The 17,495-nt window shown below is 39.8% G+C and overlaps 1 protein-coding gene across 2 annotated transcripts in view; it reads left to right on the forward strand.

The window, feature by feature from the left end:
• LOC105922342 (ribosomal RNA processing protein 1 homolog B) overlaps positions 1-10,463 on the forward strand; it is a 55,930-nt gene extending 45,467 nt beyond the window's left edge. For both annotated transcript variants that reach the window (XM_021313992.2, XM_012858235.3), the window contains one exon: positions 10,077-10,463. In XM_021313992.2, the coding sequence (XP_021169667.2) occupies positions 10,077-10,315 (239 nt within the window). In that variant the 3' untranslated portion in view covers positions 10,316-10,463. The remainder of the gene's footprint in view (positions 1-10,076) is intronic.
• The last annotated feature ends 7,032 nt before the right edge of the window (positions 10,464-17,495 follow it).

Consider the following 17,495-nt stretch of genomic DNA (forward strand, 5'->3'; position numbering starts at 1 on the left):
TCAGCTCAAACGAAGGCTTGAGTGTCAAGGGCTTAGAAAGACTGGAAAACGGGCCAGTTGATAGAAAGGTAAGTCGATGTTTTTCTCCTGCTCGGCGTTCATGGTGTCAGCGGCCGTTTTTTTCTGTTTGTAGTCACCGTCCAGGAATCGGTATAAATTTTCCGGCCCGCCGAACAATTTAGTCCGGCCCGGTGGCCAAATGCATTATCATTATCCAACGGCTGTATCTCCTCGCTGCATCGACCGATCTGGTCCAGATTTGTTGTGAGTAATGGGGGAACGCTGCCGAACGCGTTTGTGGGAATCGCCCGGTGGACGGGCGAGGAAAATGCGTGACAGCATCTGCGGTGGCGGGCGGCCGGCGGTGCGCGAACCCGGCCGGCACCGCGGCGGTGGCCAATAGGCCGGAGCGCGCTTGGCTACGAGGGCCGATCGACGCCGCTTGCGGCTTTAACATCCTTCATATGCGGCCTATCAGCGTACTTCGAGTCGCTGTTGCACGTTCCATAACAACAATGTTTAAAAACCATGGTTAGGAGACGTCTTAGACTTGGAAAAAGCAGTCGTTTTACCGAGTAAAACCAAGGGTAACTACAGCGAAAGAGTTTTTAGTGCAATGGAATGTTACTGCTTCATGTCATACATCACACGTCACGGCATGTTCCTACAACGAACTTGGATCAATAAGTGACTCGACTCGGACATGACTCGGATGAGTAGTGGACTCGACTCGGACTCGACTCGGATTTTTTTTTTTAATGACTTGGACTTGACTCGGACTTGAACACTGGTGACTCGAACCTGGACTCGGACTCGAGGCATAGTGACTTGACTACAACACTGATGTGAGGTGAAACAAAGGCACAGTCTTAGAAATCCCCTTGATATGAATGCAAGTGATTGTGTGTGTAGAGCAGCATGAGCATGTATAAACTTACATAAAGTGTGTGTACAGCTACATTATGTGTATGTGTATGGTAGTTGTTGATGTGCAAGTATATTGTTTGCTCGTATAAGGTGAGCTAACTTTGGTCAGTAAATCGGCTAACGTGATCATCTCTGGTTTCTTCAAGGCCTTCTGTCTCTGAAGAGCCATCAGCCTCGGTATCCAGAGGTCTGGATAAAATAAGAGAAGAGGATATATTATGTGCAGAACTGAAATTTTTAAAACACAAGAAAAAAATACAACAAAACTGCCTCTTCTTTCTGCCACAGCTAGGGTAGTGCAGTGAAACTCATGTTCAGTGCAGAGACTAGTGCTGGACGATAATTCAATAATATATATAGATCGATAGACGTGTGGCGCGATAGAAAAAAAAAAAGGGTTGATAAAAATTCGATAGACAGTTTTCCTTCCTTCCTTTCAGCCTATCATATTAGTTGATGCTACAGTCACTACTTCCTGTCAACCAATCGTAATTGCGGACCCAGGCACGCCGTCACAAAGCGCTGCCCTCTCAAACCACAACACACAACACGTGAAGGACGCATCAAAGAGCGATGGAGGAAATGGTCCCAAAACGGAGTCTTACTAGTTCGCCAGTCTGACAGAAATAAACCAGTGATTTAAACTTGCAAGGAATTGATTAAAAACAAAGTCTGGTAACGCAACCAACTTCTTTCATCACGTAAGCCGCTCACACCCGCAGCAGCGCGAGCTGTGTCAGCCGCTCCGCGTCCTCGGAGGAATCTTCTAGAAGTTCAAAACAAAGCAGGTATAGCAGCTAAACTGGGCTCCCTTCTTTGTGATAAAATGACAAAACGTCCAAGCGGCATAAGGACATCACGCATGCAGTAACGTGCTTCATAGTGATGGATATGCTGCTGTTGTCTGCAGTTGAAAAATCTGGCTTCAAACAATTACTCGCCACTCTTGATCCGCGATATAACGTTCCGGGACGCAAGTTTTTCTCTAACAGCGCTCCCTAAATTGTGCAACTAATGCCGGGAATCAGTGCAAAATGAGCTGCAATCTGGGCCTTCCCACGCCACAACCTCGGACCTCAGCCCTGCATCAGCCTCTCAATTATGAAACCTGAGAAGTAACTAGTGTACTATTCCCACCTAAATAGGCTATTTTATTTATTTATTTGGTATATTTATTTTGGTTATTTTACTGGTCACTTTAGTTTATTCTTTGTCATTATTTAATAACATAACTCGGGTCTCTTAAGTTATTTTTCTTTAAAAAAAAAATCTGTTATTGTCAAAAAAGTTGGTTAAATAAAGATTTAATTGGAATTCTGTGTTTGCGTTCTTTATTAAAATTAAATCATTTAGCAATATCAGAAAATGTCCAGGCAGAGTTGCACATAAAATATGGTTTTGAATATTTCCAATAATTATCGATATCGATCAATATGCATTTTTTGAGTTCTCAACTCAAGCCTGAGTATATAGCCACTCTTTTACATAGCATACTCTGCACACTACATTACTCAATACGTTAGTTTATCACTTAAATCATGTCAACGCTTTATCACTTGAACTTTATTAATACTAAATTTTTCTCCCTTCTCATCAATCGTTCTTTCCATCAGTGTTCCTCTTTTCCTCCACTCTCATTTCATCTCCTTTCTGTCTTCCTATCCTCTTCCTCTCTCCTCTTGTATCAATCTTACATTATTCTAAAACAGACATTATATATTTAAAATCACTTCCAAAAACATTAGAATGTACAACATGAAATTTTCCTATTATTATTTCATCTGATTAAATACAAAAAATGCTAATTACCACAATACTAGGAGCTAAAAACTAAAATAACATAATAAATGAACATTAAACAGATGGTTATCTCTTACTCCATCATTCTCAGATCATGTAGATCTTCTCATTCAGTTCTCCTGTTACTGACTCCTATTTTTTCATGAGGAACTTTCATATATCCAAACTCAGTAGTAGAAAAGCTAAACCTAAGCCTGGAAGTCTATGCTCATAAATCACAACCATAAATTAGCAAAACAACTTGTAATAACTCTAATTATAATAACTAACTGAAATACAAACTAAAGGTCTAAAACCGATTGGTGTGATTGATGTGAGCAGCAACTGGTGGTCTTGTCTTACTTTTAATTGTTTTTTAACCTGGACAAAAACCAAACATTTCTCACAGGATCAGCGCGATCCAAATAAAATGAATCGATTAACACACTTACCATGACACATGGTAAGTGTTATCACCGGTTGTGACAACGAATTTCCACTTCTTCTTCTGTTTTAAAAGTGGTGTGCTCTTCTTCTTCCTCTTCTTGTTTTAATGGCATCTGACATCCAAAAGGATCATTACCGCCATCTAGTGGTGCGCTCTGTTCCTTGTCTTTATATTATCAGCAGCGCAACCAGCTACTGTAACACCTGTTTCTGCTCGCAACAACTCTACCGTAATAACAATCTACACGCAACATTTTCCCCTTCGGTAAAATCGGGGACAGTCCCCGGAAATCGGGGACGTCTGGTCACCCTAATGTTTGTGCAATTAGCTAAAGGGTTGTCACCCCTCCAGTAAAATACTGACTTTTTTTTGTTTGTTTTTTTCGTTAATGTTGCATCCATTTTGAAGCAATATTGGAATATTTCTGTATTCTTATAAATGTCAGACACATCACCATTCAGTCTAATTATGAACACAATAAAGCCAGCAAAATGATGGTGGTCGGATTGAAGCAGGACCCCTCAGCCCTACCACTGCTTCCACAGTTGCCTAGAAATGAACACTGTTTGCCAATTATAAGTATTAATAACATTCATAATCAAACACGTATAATTATGTTGTGAATGTTAATTGTGTTATAATTGGCAATTATAATTCATAAAATCAGTCAAAATCAAAAGATGGCTCAAAGAAAAATTAATTCATATGGCTGTAATCAAGGGCTATGAGACTAATGATTAGCACTAACAATTGGCTTATTAAGTTATTAACTTATTTAGCCCAGAAAAGGGGTATCTAACCAGTTGTAGACAGGGTTAGACTTGTCCAGCAAATGTTGACAACTTTAATTGTATTGCAATTGGAGTTTTTACCATTAGTTATTCACCACAAGCCAATGAAAATGTCTCTGTATATTCAGTTACTAACTCAAAAGGAGGTAATTCGGTAATTCTTAAACCATTGAGTTGCTGATTAAAATTTACCACAAACTGTGATTGAGCTAGTTGGAGTTTATTAAACTCAAAATTCCTTTTTACAGCAATTCTGTTCAGTAACACTATTAGAAATGCTATTCGTAACTAAATAAAACATGAAAAATAGAAAACAAATGAAAATAAGTCAGTAAAATGTATTAATTCTAGTGGCAGCAATTCATAATTCAGTTGATTAAAAATTATATTGGATCCAGCAGTGAAAGATCCCCCTCAACATGGCAGCACTTTGATGTAACAGCATTGAAGTAGTTTTGACTAATAACTCTGAGTAAATGACTTGTACACACAACAGGCCTGAAGCTAAGATGGCAAGGCAAGGCAAATTTATTTATATAGCACAATTCAGTACAAGACAATACAAAGTGCTTTACATGATTAAGATATACCAAAATAATAAAATGTAGATAGAAAATAGAATAAAAGCAAGTAGGGATAGAATGTAGTAACAAAAAAGAACATTAAAAACAGTAAAACTGTTTAACTAGAACAGTCAAAGGCAATTTTAAACAGATGTGTTTTTAATCTTGATTTAAAAGAACTCAGACTTTCCACACTTTTACATGGTGGACCCTTCGGCAAAATCTAGCCACTAGTAGTGTTAGTTCATGCAACAGTTAGCTTCTAAACCGTTCTAACTCGGGGCCTCAAGGTGGCCGGCTAATGATTGATAGCCAGTTAGCAACAAGTGACTTCACACTAGTCTGCAGCTAAGGGTCTCGGAATAGCTTCAGCAAAGTTGGTAAACCATTGCTAACACCGAATAACCTAGCTACTGTGTGCCACTTACAAAATGGTGGCTCTGATGACGTATGGCCTCCGGCCCCTACTTGCCATGTGCAAGATGGCCTCTGCAAGACCACAGGCTAACTCACTGCCCTAGTGTGAAGGTGGACTTTGAACGAAGGGTGGATACCAGTGGAAACACAGAGCTTCAACAAAAAACGCGAGAATCTTGAAAAGGGCAAAGCAGGAAAAAGGAGAAAAGGGAGTGCGGAAAAGAGTTCTAAACCAAGCCGATCGGTGTGGCTCATTTCTCACAAAACAAAACAAACACAGCACAAGTCACTTATCATACTGTAATCATTCTATCATAGACTTCTGTAGTAATAAAAAGACCATTGAAACCGAAACTATATTTTACCATACTTAATCTAAAAGGCAGAGGGATGTTTACAGCTTCAGTACTGGGTCACATACACAATAACGCCACAGGCAGATTTCCAGACGCCAGAGAGAGCCCCGTTCATTCCTCACACGGACATTAAGTAGGACCCATTGTGTACACCCATTCAGGTGTGTGCACAGTATATCAGTGTTCAGTTCATCACATTGGTGAAAAGTATGCTATAATGCAGACGTGTCCTAGCTGACACGTTTTCCCGTACTCAGTCATTCTGTCCAATCTAAGTATGTCAGACTCTGTGCCTCCAGAGTCTTTTTGTCTGTAATTTCTATGGTAACTGATATTGCAGTCCAGTCTCTGTAATCTTATAATCTCTAACAAAGATTATTCCTAATATGTTCTGCCCAGGCACAAAATATCACCATAGGGGTATATTAAAAAAAAAAAGAGATCTCTTTACTTATCGTCGCTCCCCAAAAAGGGAAATCAGTGGTACAAAGCTTAGTGTCTTTGAATCTCAGCCGGGGTTGCCAGTTGATGCTGGGTGGCAGAGCACGTTGGCTCTCTGGAGCAGCATCTCTGTTCTGTTCCGCGAGCGGCTGTTGCTCCTCAGTTGGTCCAATGGTTTGTTTGCCCAAACCAAGCCAACAGATCTCGATGGTTCACTGAGAGATGCTGGATCTTCCAGTCGAAATAAAGTTGAATTAATGTTAATTTATAGACCTCTGTCGTACACAACGCAGGGGCAAGGTGATGCAGCAAACTTGGTCCTGCCAAGAATTTGATCACGGACCCACCACTTGTAACAACACGCTGAAGTTTAGCTGGACGTCTTCTCAACACAGAAAAACGAGCTTTCGGCTCCGCTGCGATTTTATTCTTGTGGTGTAATGTGATCTGTGGTGACAGGCGGCCTGAGAAGTTGTAGTCCTAACTGTGTTGCATGCTGGGAGTTGCAGTTTGTGAGTGAGTGAGTGAGTGAGAGAGAGAGAGAGAAAGAAACAAAAAAACAAAAACATCGTTCTCCACTCCGTGGAGAACGATGTGAAGCGACACTGTAGAAGCGAGTCGCACCAGAACCAGCTGAAAAAGCCTCCTGTGGATCTATGGTCTGATTTTTATTCTAACCCAAAAACACCTGCCAGACAGACAAGCTACACCAGCCAAGATTACCTTCAACAATATTTAACTTTACGCAGAAGTTTAACATTTTTCTAATTAAAAATTTTCATCTTTAAAAGCAAGTTACGTTTTTTCTGATAAATTTTAAGCAATTTTATTAAACTTTTTAAACATTTAGCATCCCATCCATGGATTTTCTGTAGCTGTTTTTCCATACAGGTGTTACGTCAAGCCGTATTTGATGGGGAGATGCGGCTTGACGTAACACAGGGTCGGGGGGGGGGGGGGGGGGGGCTGTTTATTCTCCAGCAGTCAATGAGCAAGAGGTGGGGACACAGAGTCCATCCTGGACATGTCACTGGGCTAAAATATAATTTTTATTAAACTTCAAAAAAGTTAAATAATGCCTTTTTATAAATGCATGAGTTGTGATAAATTGTTGAGCAATAACGTGCAGAGACTGATTATTGTAATGTGCGATCTGTGTCAAATGTATGATGTCATTGTAGTGTTGGTTATGTGTCCCGCTTTGTCCATGGCTGTGGTTGTCCTTGTATTATCATAGGATGGATTTATATTGAATGTGACAGTGGAGTTAATGTACAGATGTGAAGTAAATGATGTAATGATCCAAGCTGCTGTCTTTTGAACTAGCTGCAGTTTATGGAGGGTTTTCTGGGGGACAGGGATGGAAGGGATTTGAAATTGTAAAGTGGAGACGTGAGTGGACTGTGGACCAGTTTCAGTGGACCAGTGAATGAAATGGAGAGGCTGTCAAGGATGGCGCCAAGGCTCTGAAGCTGAAAGGTGGGAGAGATAATATAGTAATATCATCTTTATTGTCATTGAAACATACATTACAACGAAATTTGTAATCTGCTTTTAACCCATCACCCTTGGGGGAGCAGTGGGCTGCTATGTGCGGCGCCCGGGGAGCAATCTGGGGTTAAGGGTCTTGCTCAGGGAGCCAGAGTGCCGACACTGGGGATTGAACCAGGTACTTGCATCCTTCTGAGTGCAAGCGCGCTGCTCTAACCACTCGGCCACGACCCCCCGAGAAATTGTCAATGGAACTACCAGATTTGGTTAAAGTGGACTTTGCACAATAAGCAAATGAGGTTACTAATGTGGCATGACATCCACGGCCCCGGGAATATATGGGGTGACTAGAAAAAAAAATTCAGTAAAATTGATAATTTTTGCTTTAACCCCTGCTGTAGGTACACGTGTAGGTGCATCCATTTCCACGTAAATAGGGATTTAAGACAATGCAGACAGTGACCCATCTAGGCATATCTCCTAACATTGTTGCAAGTGTTGGATGCACAATTTTTCATTGACTTTACAAACTAGAAATATGTTCACTAGTTTTAGTCAAAATTGTCTGCTGTAGAATAGGCCCTACCTAAATTCTCCAGTGTTTTTTTTTTTTTAATTGCATAATAGGATGTATTATATGTATAGACCTATATCTAATCTTCTTTTCTTATCTAAAATTCTTGAGAAAGTAGTTGCTAATCAACTTTGTGAACATTTACAAAGCAATGACCTACTTGAGGAGTTTCAGTCAGGCTTCAGTGCTCATCATAGCACTGAAACAGCTCTGGTGATGGTCACTAATGATATTCTCATGGCCTCAGATAATGGACTTGTGTCTATACTTGTCCTGTTAGATCTCAGTGCTGCATTTGACACAGTTGATCACAAAATTCTCCTACAAAGGCTTTAGCATACTGTAGGGATTAGGGGGAAAGCAGTAGGCTGGTTTAAATCTTATCTATCGGACAGATTCCAGTTTGTTCATGTTAATAATAAATCTTCCTCAAACTCTAGGGTCACCTGTGGAGTACCACAGGGTTCAGTCTTTGGACCAATTCTCTTTACTATATATATGCTTCCGATCGGCAAAATTATGAGACGGCATGGGATTAATTTCCACTGTTATGCTGATGATAATCCATAAATCCTGATGAATCCAATCAGTTACTTCGACTGCAGTCATGTCTTGATGACATCAAAAGCTGAATGACTTTAAATTTCCTGCATCTAAATTCTGACAAGACCGAAGTTGTAATCTTTGGGCCAGAGTCCTCAAAAAATAAACTTCTTAACCAATCACTTAATCTGGGTGGCATTTATTTGGCCTCTGGTAATAAAGTCAAAAATCTTGGTGTTATTTTTGACCAAGACATGTAATTTAAACCCCATATTAAACAGGTTTTCAGAGTTTCCTTTTTCACCTCCAGAATATCGCCAAAATTAGAAACATTCTGTCCAGGAGTGATGCTGAAAAACTGGTCCATGCATTTGTTACTTCAAGGCTGGCCTATTGTAATTGTTTACTATCAGGATGTCCACAAAATGCAGTTCAAATCCTTCAGCTGATCCAAAATGCTGCAGCAAGAGTTCTGATGAAAATCAACAAGCGGGATCATATTTCTCCAATTTTAGCTTCACTTCATTGGCTTCCTGTTAAATCAAGAATAGAATTTAAAATTCTTCTTCTAACGTATAAAGCCCTCAATAATCAAGCTCCATCATATATCAGAGCTCTGATTACCCCGTATGTTCCTAACAGAGCACTTCGCTCTCAGACTGCAGGTCTGCTGGTGGTTCCTGGAGTCTCAAAAAGTAGAATGGGAGGCAGATCCTTTAGTTATCAGACTCCTCTCCTGTGGAACCAACTCCCAGTTTTGGTCCGTGAGGCAGACACCCTGTCTACTTTTAAGACTAATCTTAAAGCTTTCCTTTTTGACAAAATTTATAACTAGAGTGGCTCATGTTACTCTGAGCTACCTTTATAGTTTTACTGCTATAGGCTTAGGCTACTGGAGGATATCAGGATCTAATTTTCTCACTCTATAGAGTTCTACTGTTCTTCAATTATGCATTGCTTGTCATTTCAGCTTTTAACTTTTGTTCTCTCTCTTAAATCTTCATAGTAGGTACACCTGGTCTGGCGTTTTTTGTGACATCATCCAGAGAAGACGTCTCACCTGCTACTACCATCTAATGTAGAACAGATTACTGGATCAATGTGTGCTTCTGTGCTTTTTTGTCTCTCTTGTTGTATCTTCTCTTGTTGTATCTTCTCTTGTTGTGTCTTCTCTTGTGTCTCTGCTCTGTCTTCTGTAACCCCCAGTCGGTCGAGGCAGATGACCGTTCATACTGAGCCCGGTTCTGCCGGAGGTTTTCCTTCCCGTTAATGGGGAGTTTTTTTTCCCACTGTCGCTTCATGCTTGCTCAGTATGAGGGATTGCAGCAAAGCCATGTACAATGCAGACGACTCTCCCTGAGGCTCTACGCTTCCCCAGGAGTGAATGCTGCTTGTCGGGACTTTGATGCAATCAACTGGTTTCCTTATATAGGATATTTTTGACCAATCTGTATAATCTGACCCAATCTGTATAATATGATTGAACTTGACTTTGTAAAGTGCCTTGAGATGACATGTTTCATGATTTGGCGCTATATAAATTGAATTGAATTATAGTATGTATTAAGTATGTATGTAACACGTTGAGCTGAAATTGAGTATGTTAAGTTTATTTCTTTTATTTTTTGTTGCATCCTGAACTTCTGTTTTTTCTCTCTTTTTCTAAAGCTAAGTTTAGCTGAATGTAATGCGATGTGAAAATTACAGTAAGTCAGTCATAACATGTATTTTTTTTTGTACATTTAGAGTTCAAGAAGACTGATCGCAGCTTGGTCCTGAGTCCAGATGGTTTGTCTCGAGTGCCATTCGACCCACAGCAAAAACCAAAATTTGGAGTTCTAAAGTCTCCACCCACTTCAGGAACTGCTGCCTCGAAGAAAACATCCAAGACCACCAAGAAGATCCCTACCTGCTCCAAGAAGACTGGTGCCACATCTCTGCCTAACACCCCTAAAAGACGACCTTTGGCAGCAGACTTTTTTTAAACGTACTGTTCCAACATGTTCTTTCTGAACACTTTGATACATCGAGTTTTGAATTTTGGTAAAGTTCTGTATTTTTGTCTATCTAATCAAAATATTGCATTTATCTTGATGTGACTCTGTTGAAATAAAGTTATTCATTCATTCCACCAATATGTTAGAAAATAACATCGGATGCTACCGGCAGTATACAGATACATTTTGCATCCCGGGTTTATTCCTCACTCAGAATCTTAATTCCTCACAGAGCCATGTATCAAGAGGGGAATTGGTTCAGGTCAGCTTAATGATAATTATAATTTTCTACTTTCCACACGTGGAAACTTTCCTTTGGCTTTACATGGTTAAAAACATAAACACTAATAATAAATCACCCAAAGCACAAGTTCAAACGGGCACACCTTACAGGAGCAGTAAGCAGTATTTGACCACTAAGTGGGTCTTGAGCACAGCCTGTGGACCAAAACAAGACCTGTGACAAGCTGCTTTAGTTATTCTCATCCCTATTTTTGGTTATTTCTAAAATGACATTTTGCTTATTGATCCTTTAAGCTAGAATAATGCTAACCAGTCAACCTCTTTCATACCAAGCACCATAATGTTGCTCATTCATTTTAATATGGAAATTTTTGCCCATTCCCAACTTTGTTTTCTTTCACTTCAGAAATAAATTAGAAATCCAGAATTAATCACATAGAGGTGGTGGAAGAGTTTTTCTTCAAAGCAGGGCAGCTTCTGTTTTTTTATGACTCCTACTTGACTCCATGCTTTCTAAAATCACTCAATGGTGTCAAGTTTGGACTGCCCTATAATATACCTTGCCTGGACTTTCCATATGCCTTATCTAGGTCTATACTGAAAAACTTACAGTAAAGTAATGAAATGTTGATTCTGGATGTAGTGTAGGAATTCCTTCAATATAAACCAAAGAAAATTTTACATTACCTGCCAGAAGATGGAAAAAGTCTTTTAAAAAGGAGACAACAGTATTTTCACACCTCACGTAGTAGCTCAAAATATTTTAATCTAAATATTTTAGGCTAAAATGAGTAAACGCTACTGATGGATTTTTGGCTAAACTAGAGTGTTACATGTCATTGTTTCTAAAACGAAATTTTTCTGAGCTGCGTCTAAAAGGGCAAACATTGAGAGTATACCCACTTCTCCAGGGACCACTACATCACTGCGGACAGCCATCAGCTAACAATGTCAAGTTACCTTGCTGTAACCAACGCAGTAACATTCGCAGTAGCTACCAAAACAGCACAGCAGCAGCTGGAGCAAGCTCTACCCCCACCGTCGGGAAATCATATGGTCTTTTTTATATATATATATATATATATATATAGATATAGATATAGATATGTATATCTAGATAGTCATGGGTACTTGTTGATGGCATTAAAATGATTTCTAAGAGCATTAATTATTTAAAAGAGCATTAAATTAGAGTTGCTCATTCCTGTATAAACCCTGTCTTAATTAGAAGAATACATCCTTAAAACTGATGGACAAATTTTGAATTGAACAAGTTTCAATTCAAACAATGATTTCTGCCAATAAAACCTTTCATCTGATTAGTAACACCAGTAACTGCAGAAGGTGACAATAAAAAGCAATGTATGCATGGCATGCTGCTTGTCATGTAATCAAACCACAGTGGCAACATGCTGGGGAAAACTTAACCCCTTACTGCTTAAATTTATTTACTGATTGTAAAAAGAAAAAAGAAAAGTTTTTGCTCTCAAACAGATGCTAAATTAAGAAAGGATTGTATATGTATCACATACAGTAAATGTGTTTGGCCACTTTATTTTAAATTGCTAGATGAAAATTCTTTGAATATTAATCTTGGACTTGTGGAATAAGCAAGAGCCAGTATTATGGAGATGCATGTCAGCTTGGCTGCTTTAAAACAGTACGTTTAGGTGAATTCAGGACAGTAACCTACTAGGTGGTTAAAGGTTTGTGCCCATATCCACAAATAATCCTAAAACTAAAAGTAGCTCTTAGTGACGTCATCTTAGGAAATGACGTATATGGTAATAGTGGGTGATCTGTCTTCCCTGGATGATGTCACAGCTAACAGAATGCCAGACCAGGTGTACCTACTATGAAAAAAAAAACAGAACAAAAGTTAAAAGCTGAAATGACAAGCAATGCAAAACTGGAGAAGAGTAGAACTCAGTAGATTGAGAAAAAAAAGACCCTGATGTCCTCCAGTAGCCCAAGCCTATAGCAGCATAACTATAGAGGAAGCTCAGGGTAACACGAGCCCCTCTAACTATAAGCTTCGTCAAAAAGGAAAGTTTTAAGCCTAGTTTTAAATGTAGACGGGGTGTCTGCCTCACGGACCAAAACTGGGAGTTGGTTCCACAGGAGAGGAGCTTGATAACTAAAGGATCTGCCTCCCATTCTACTTTTAGAGACTCTAGGAACCACCAGCAAACCTGCAGTCTGAGAGTGTGCTCTGTTAGGGAGTGCTCTGTTAGGAACATACGGGGTAATCAGAGCTCTGATATATGATGGAGCTTGATTATTAAGGGCTTTATACATTAGAAGAAGAATTTTAAATTATATTCTTGATTTAACAGGAAGCAAATGAAGTGAAGCTAAAATTGGAGACATATGATCCATCTTGTTGATTTTCATCAGCATTTTGGATCAGCGGAAGACTTTGAACTGCATTTTGTGGACTTTCTGATAGTAAAGAATTACAATAGTCCAGCCTTGAAGTAACAAATGCATGGACTAGTTTTTCAGTATCACCCCTGGACAGAATATTTCAAAATTCCGGAGGTGAAAAAGGAAACTCTGGAAACCTGTTTAATATGGGATTTAAATGACATTTCTTGGTCAAAGGATGTTTGCTATACCTTCCCAGGTTCAGCCATAACTTAAAAACAACACATTAGGCCCGTTTACACTACACTTTTTTAACTGAGCCGAGACCAGTCTGAGCTTGGATCAGTTAACCAAGCTGAGATGACCGTTTACACACCACACTATCCCGGTTCCTTGGTTGCTCCTCGCCTCCTAGTGACGATCTGCGGTACTACTGCTCTCTGGGATTGAAGGCGGAAGCAGCAAAACAAAACGGCGGCCCCGTAACATTCAGGATGTTATGGTTAGACAGAGTCGGCTTTTGGGACATGGATAAGACAAACAAACGTCTAATAAGGATTTACAGACGCAGGAAACAACGACAGACACTGAGGTTCATCACACTGCTAAGCAGAATCATCTCTAGAAACCGTGTGGCACGGTAAGGAAGATGGTATTATTATGAATGTCTGAAATGTGTCTGGATGGAGTGTGAATCGGGACGTGCAGCCAGCAGTGTTGCCAACTCCTCAGTAAGAAAAGTAGCTATTGGCTGTGCTAAAAGTCGCGAGAAGTCGCTGAATGACGTCATCACCTAATTTGCATAATCTGCCACATGATGTGATGTGCATATTACTGACGCTGTGGAAGAAATAACGTCGTTAGAGACAAAAAGTGAGTAAAAACAGTCAGAATATATATAGAGCTACTTTTTTCTGTCCATTAATGTTTATTATTATTTTTTTATTTTTATTTTTTATTAATGTTTATTTTATTACAATTAGGGCTGGGCAAGTTAACGCGTTAATTTCGCGTTAACTCATTAGTCTATTAACGGCGATATTTTCTTTAACACGCGTTAACGCATGTTGCTCACATGCTTTTATTTTGTGAAGGTCTGTTGCTGCGGTGTAGGGGTTTGAATCAGAACAGTAGGTGGCGATAATGCGCCAATAACCTCGCTGTCAGTGATCCAAGCCTCGGATTCAGAGTAAGAAAGGTGCTGGCCGGAAAAAAACAAAGCCGACATGCGGAAGGCGGTGTTTCCCGGAGGAATAGCGTACCACGCACGTGACGTCACCGTCTCAAGAGCAACGCCCCTTTTGCCGCTTAGGTAGGGCATACAGGTAGAGAACGCCCGTAGCAACCAGCTATTACACGCGCAACAGAAACAGCGATATGACCGACTTTATAGCCGTTAAACTTTCCCAAGACGATGTCCCAGGCGCACGGATTACTGGTCGCACTGTCGAAGAACACGCCAACCTTCAGCTCAAACGATGGGTTGAGTGTCGAGGGCTTAAAAAACCGGAAAACCTGCCGACTTGATCGAACGGTAAGCTTTGTTTTTTTTTTCCTGCGCGGCGATCATAGCGTCCGTCCAGGGATCGGTATATGTTTAATGTTTGTCTTATTTGAAATGTTTTTGAGTAAGCTATCCTGGTAGCAGGCTATCATGTTAGCGCCTGCTACCATGATAGCCTATATGCTATCATGGTAGCAGGCGCTTCATTATTAACATGTCGGCCACCAAAATACTCTTACCTGTTCACTACTTGATGTCGCTGGAATTGGGTCAGGATGTTCTTCGGTTGTGCCCTTTCCTCCAACAAAATGCTTGCTACATATGTAGGTGAATTTGGTAACTTTTTCCGGATTGAACTGTTGTGTAGGCTGACCGCACCGGTGTACCCTACCCAGCGCACGCATTTCTCCTTGGCAGTCTTGAAGAAAACATCCTTCATATGCGGCCGATCAGCGTACCTCGAGTCGCTGTTGCCCGTTCCATAGCAACAATGTTTAAAAACCATGGTCTTAGATTTGGAAAAAGCAGTCATTTACCGAGTAAAACCAAGGGTAACGCACGTCTCTTTTACAGCGAATCAGTGACGGACTATGCAAGCTTGCCCTACTGCGTACCACGTGATATAACGTCATCGTGACGTTACGTTTCTAAAAATAGCTCGCTCGCGGTATGCTATTTGCTTAGGCGAGGCGGTGAGTTGGCGAACGGAACAAGTTTTGTGCGGAGTGGGGGGGTCTGCTTAGACGCCGTCGGTGAAGTCGCTTCGCGTTTCAAAGTATCCATGTGTTTTTGCCTGTTTTTCCCTGCCATTCACTATATGCACGCGAGAAAGCAACAACAAAAAACCGCGTGTCAACGTCAAATAAACGCAAGCATATCGAGTTAGCAAGCATTTCAGTTTAAAGTTCTTCCAGCATGGAATATGACAGAAACAAGTTAGTTGTAACCACTGCCAAGTTACACTTTGGTATTGAACATAAAATGGTAATGCTGCTAATGGTAATGCTAATCCCTGCTGTTACCTCAGAAATTGCCTGTTTTTGGTAGATTTTTTTCCCCATAAAGAGAATTCCCTGTCAGTGGCAATAAGCTTTAATTTATTATTATTGCTATTTTTTGTTTTACATGTTTAAGTTGAGCTTTACACTAAATATGTGTTACTGATAAGTGCTATAAATGTTACAACACTTTTGTTCATATGGCAGCAGAACATTAAAATAAAAGTGCTCTTTACACTACTTTTGAATTCATTCTTGGAGTTTGTAAATACAATGCGATTAATCGCGATTAATCAGGGCGATTAATCGCGATTAAATATTTTAATCGTTGCCCAGCCCTAATTACAATACAAACCCTCCTCCTTTACCCGGGTTTGAGACCGGCAAAATGAACCATAAAGAGACACTATGGTGGAGTTACAAAAAAAAAAAGTCAACTTTTTTTAACGTTTTCTTTTTTCCCTTGTGGTTCAGGGGCGGATCCAGGATTTTTCAATGCGGGGTGCGCACGTAAGGGTCATGTCAAGACAATGTGAGGCTAAACGACCATGGAATGCCATCTTTACTCTTCCACACTACCCTAATTATTCATCTATGGGTTTTTGAATTGATAATCATTTTAATGGATGAACACAAGTGGAATTAGCATGATTATATTATTTTAATTGAAAAATAATTTTTAAGACAAAATTTCTTGGTTTTTATTTTTTTCAGTGTTACCAAATTAGGCAGCTTTCCACCCAATTAGGCTTCTTTTGAACACAATGAGCTGTAACTAAAATAGGTTATGGGCTGGTTGTAAAAATTTGGGAAGCTTTTTACATTTGTTACACTTTTAGAAAGAATTACTAACAAAATATAAGGTTGTCCATGTCTGGAAAAAAAACTAAAACCCTTTTAATAAAATGCCATCTCATTGAACTCATTTTACTGGTCAATTTATTTTTTAAATGAGTCGAATCTGACATCACCAATGAATAATAGTTATAATGAATAATATTGATTGTTATAATAAAACAAGAAAAGAATAATGGTTAATCAAGTGTCACTATGAAATTGTATTGGTCTGTGTAAATTGAGTTCTACTGAAAGAGAAATGTTTTATTAAGCACTATAAGACAAATTAAGTTTATATTAAGGTAGATTTATTACTCATGTTGGGAAGCTATTAAAAGTTTTGTTTGTTTGTTTTTTTCCAGTTGATATATCATGGTTGTTAAAGTGATCTTGTGTGTTATTTGGTTGACTGATTGTACATTTTGTGTACATTGTGGCATGTTCTCGTGTTTCATACTTCAGCGCTTTTAACATAAGACAGCTTGAGATTTGGGTTTGTTTTTTTCTTTTTAGTTGGGCAGGTTTTATGCTGGTTTGAGATGGAAACTAACAGTGAGATACAGAAACCTGTAGAGCTGTCTTGACTCAAAAGTCAAGCATTAGCATACATAAACATGAGCACTGGTGTCAGGCTGACCACTGACTGAAATAAAAATTCATACTAGAAGAGGTTCTGTAATTACAGCAGCTAGGAGCACAAGAATCAGAACAAAGCAGAGTTCCCTTCTACCTGCAAGTAACCAAAGTTTCTTCAGTTTGGCTGTTTTACTCCTGAGTTTTGCTCCTTGTGCTGCTAGCTGTCTAGCTAACCCTCCTAGCTGTCTAGCTAACTCTCCTAGCATCAATGTTTACTCCAGTGTTGACTTCAATGCTGACATTTCAAACAGAAATTAATAGCGCTGCTTCCAGCTCGTTCTCGCTTGCTTCTTTGTCTCTTCTTCTAATTGTTTGGTAATCAAACCGAATATCCATCCCGCTCTACCAACACCGACGGTGAACACAGCCGAGCCACACCGTCGGCTTCGCTCTGAAAGCTATTTGTATGACCAAGCGACCCGCCCCTCTCCAGCTGTAATTGGCTAGCATGTTGTCTTCAGTCGTTGATTTGATTGGTTGAATTGTTTGATTGACACATCAAAGATAGTACTACCAGAGCGATGGCCACTCTGAGGTAAAAAAAAAAAAAAAGTACAGCTTCCGCCCAATGCCCGCCCGCTCT

This window comes from Fundulus heteroclitus, chromosome 7, assembly GCF_011125445.2.
Source record: "Fundulus heteroclitus isolate FHET01 chromosome 7, MU-UCD_Fhet_4.1, whole genome shotgun sequence".
Lineage (NCBI taxonomy): Eukaryota > Metazoa > Chordata > Actinopteri > Cyprinodontiformes > Fundulidae > Fundulus > Fundulus heteroclitus.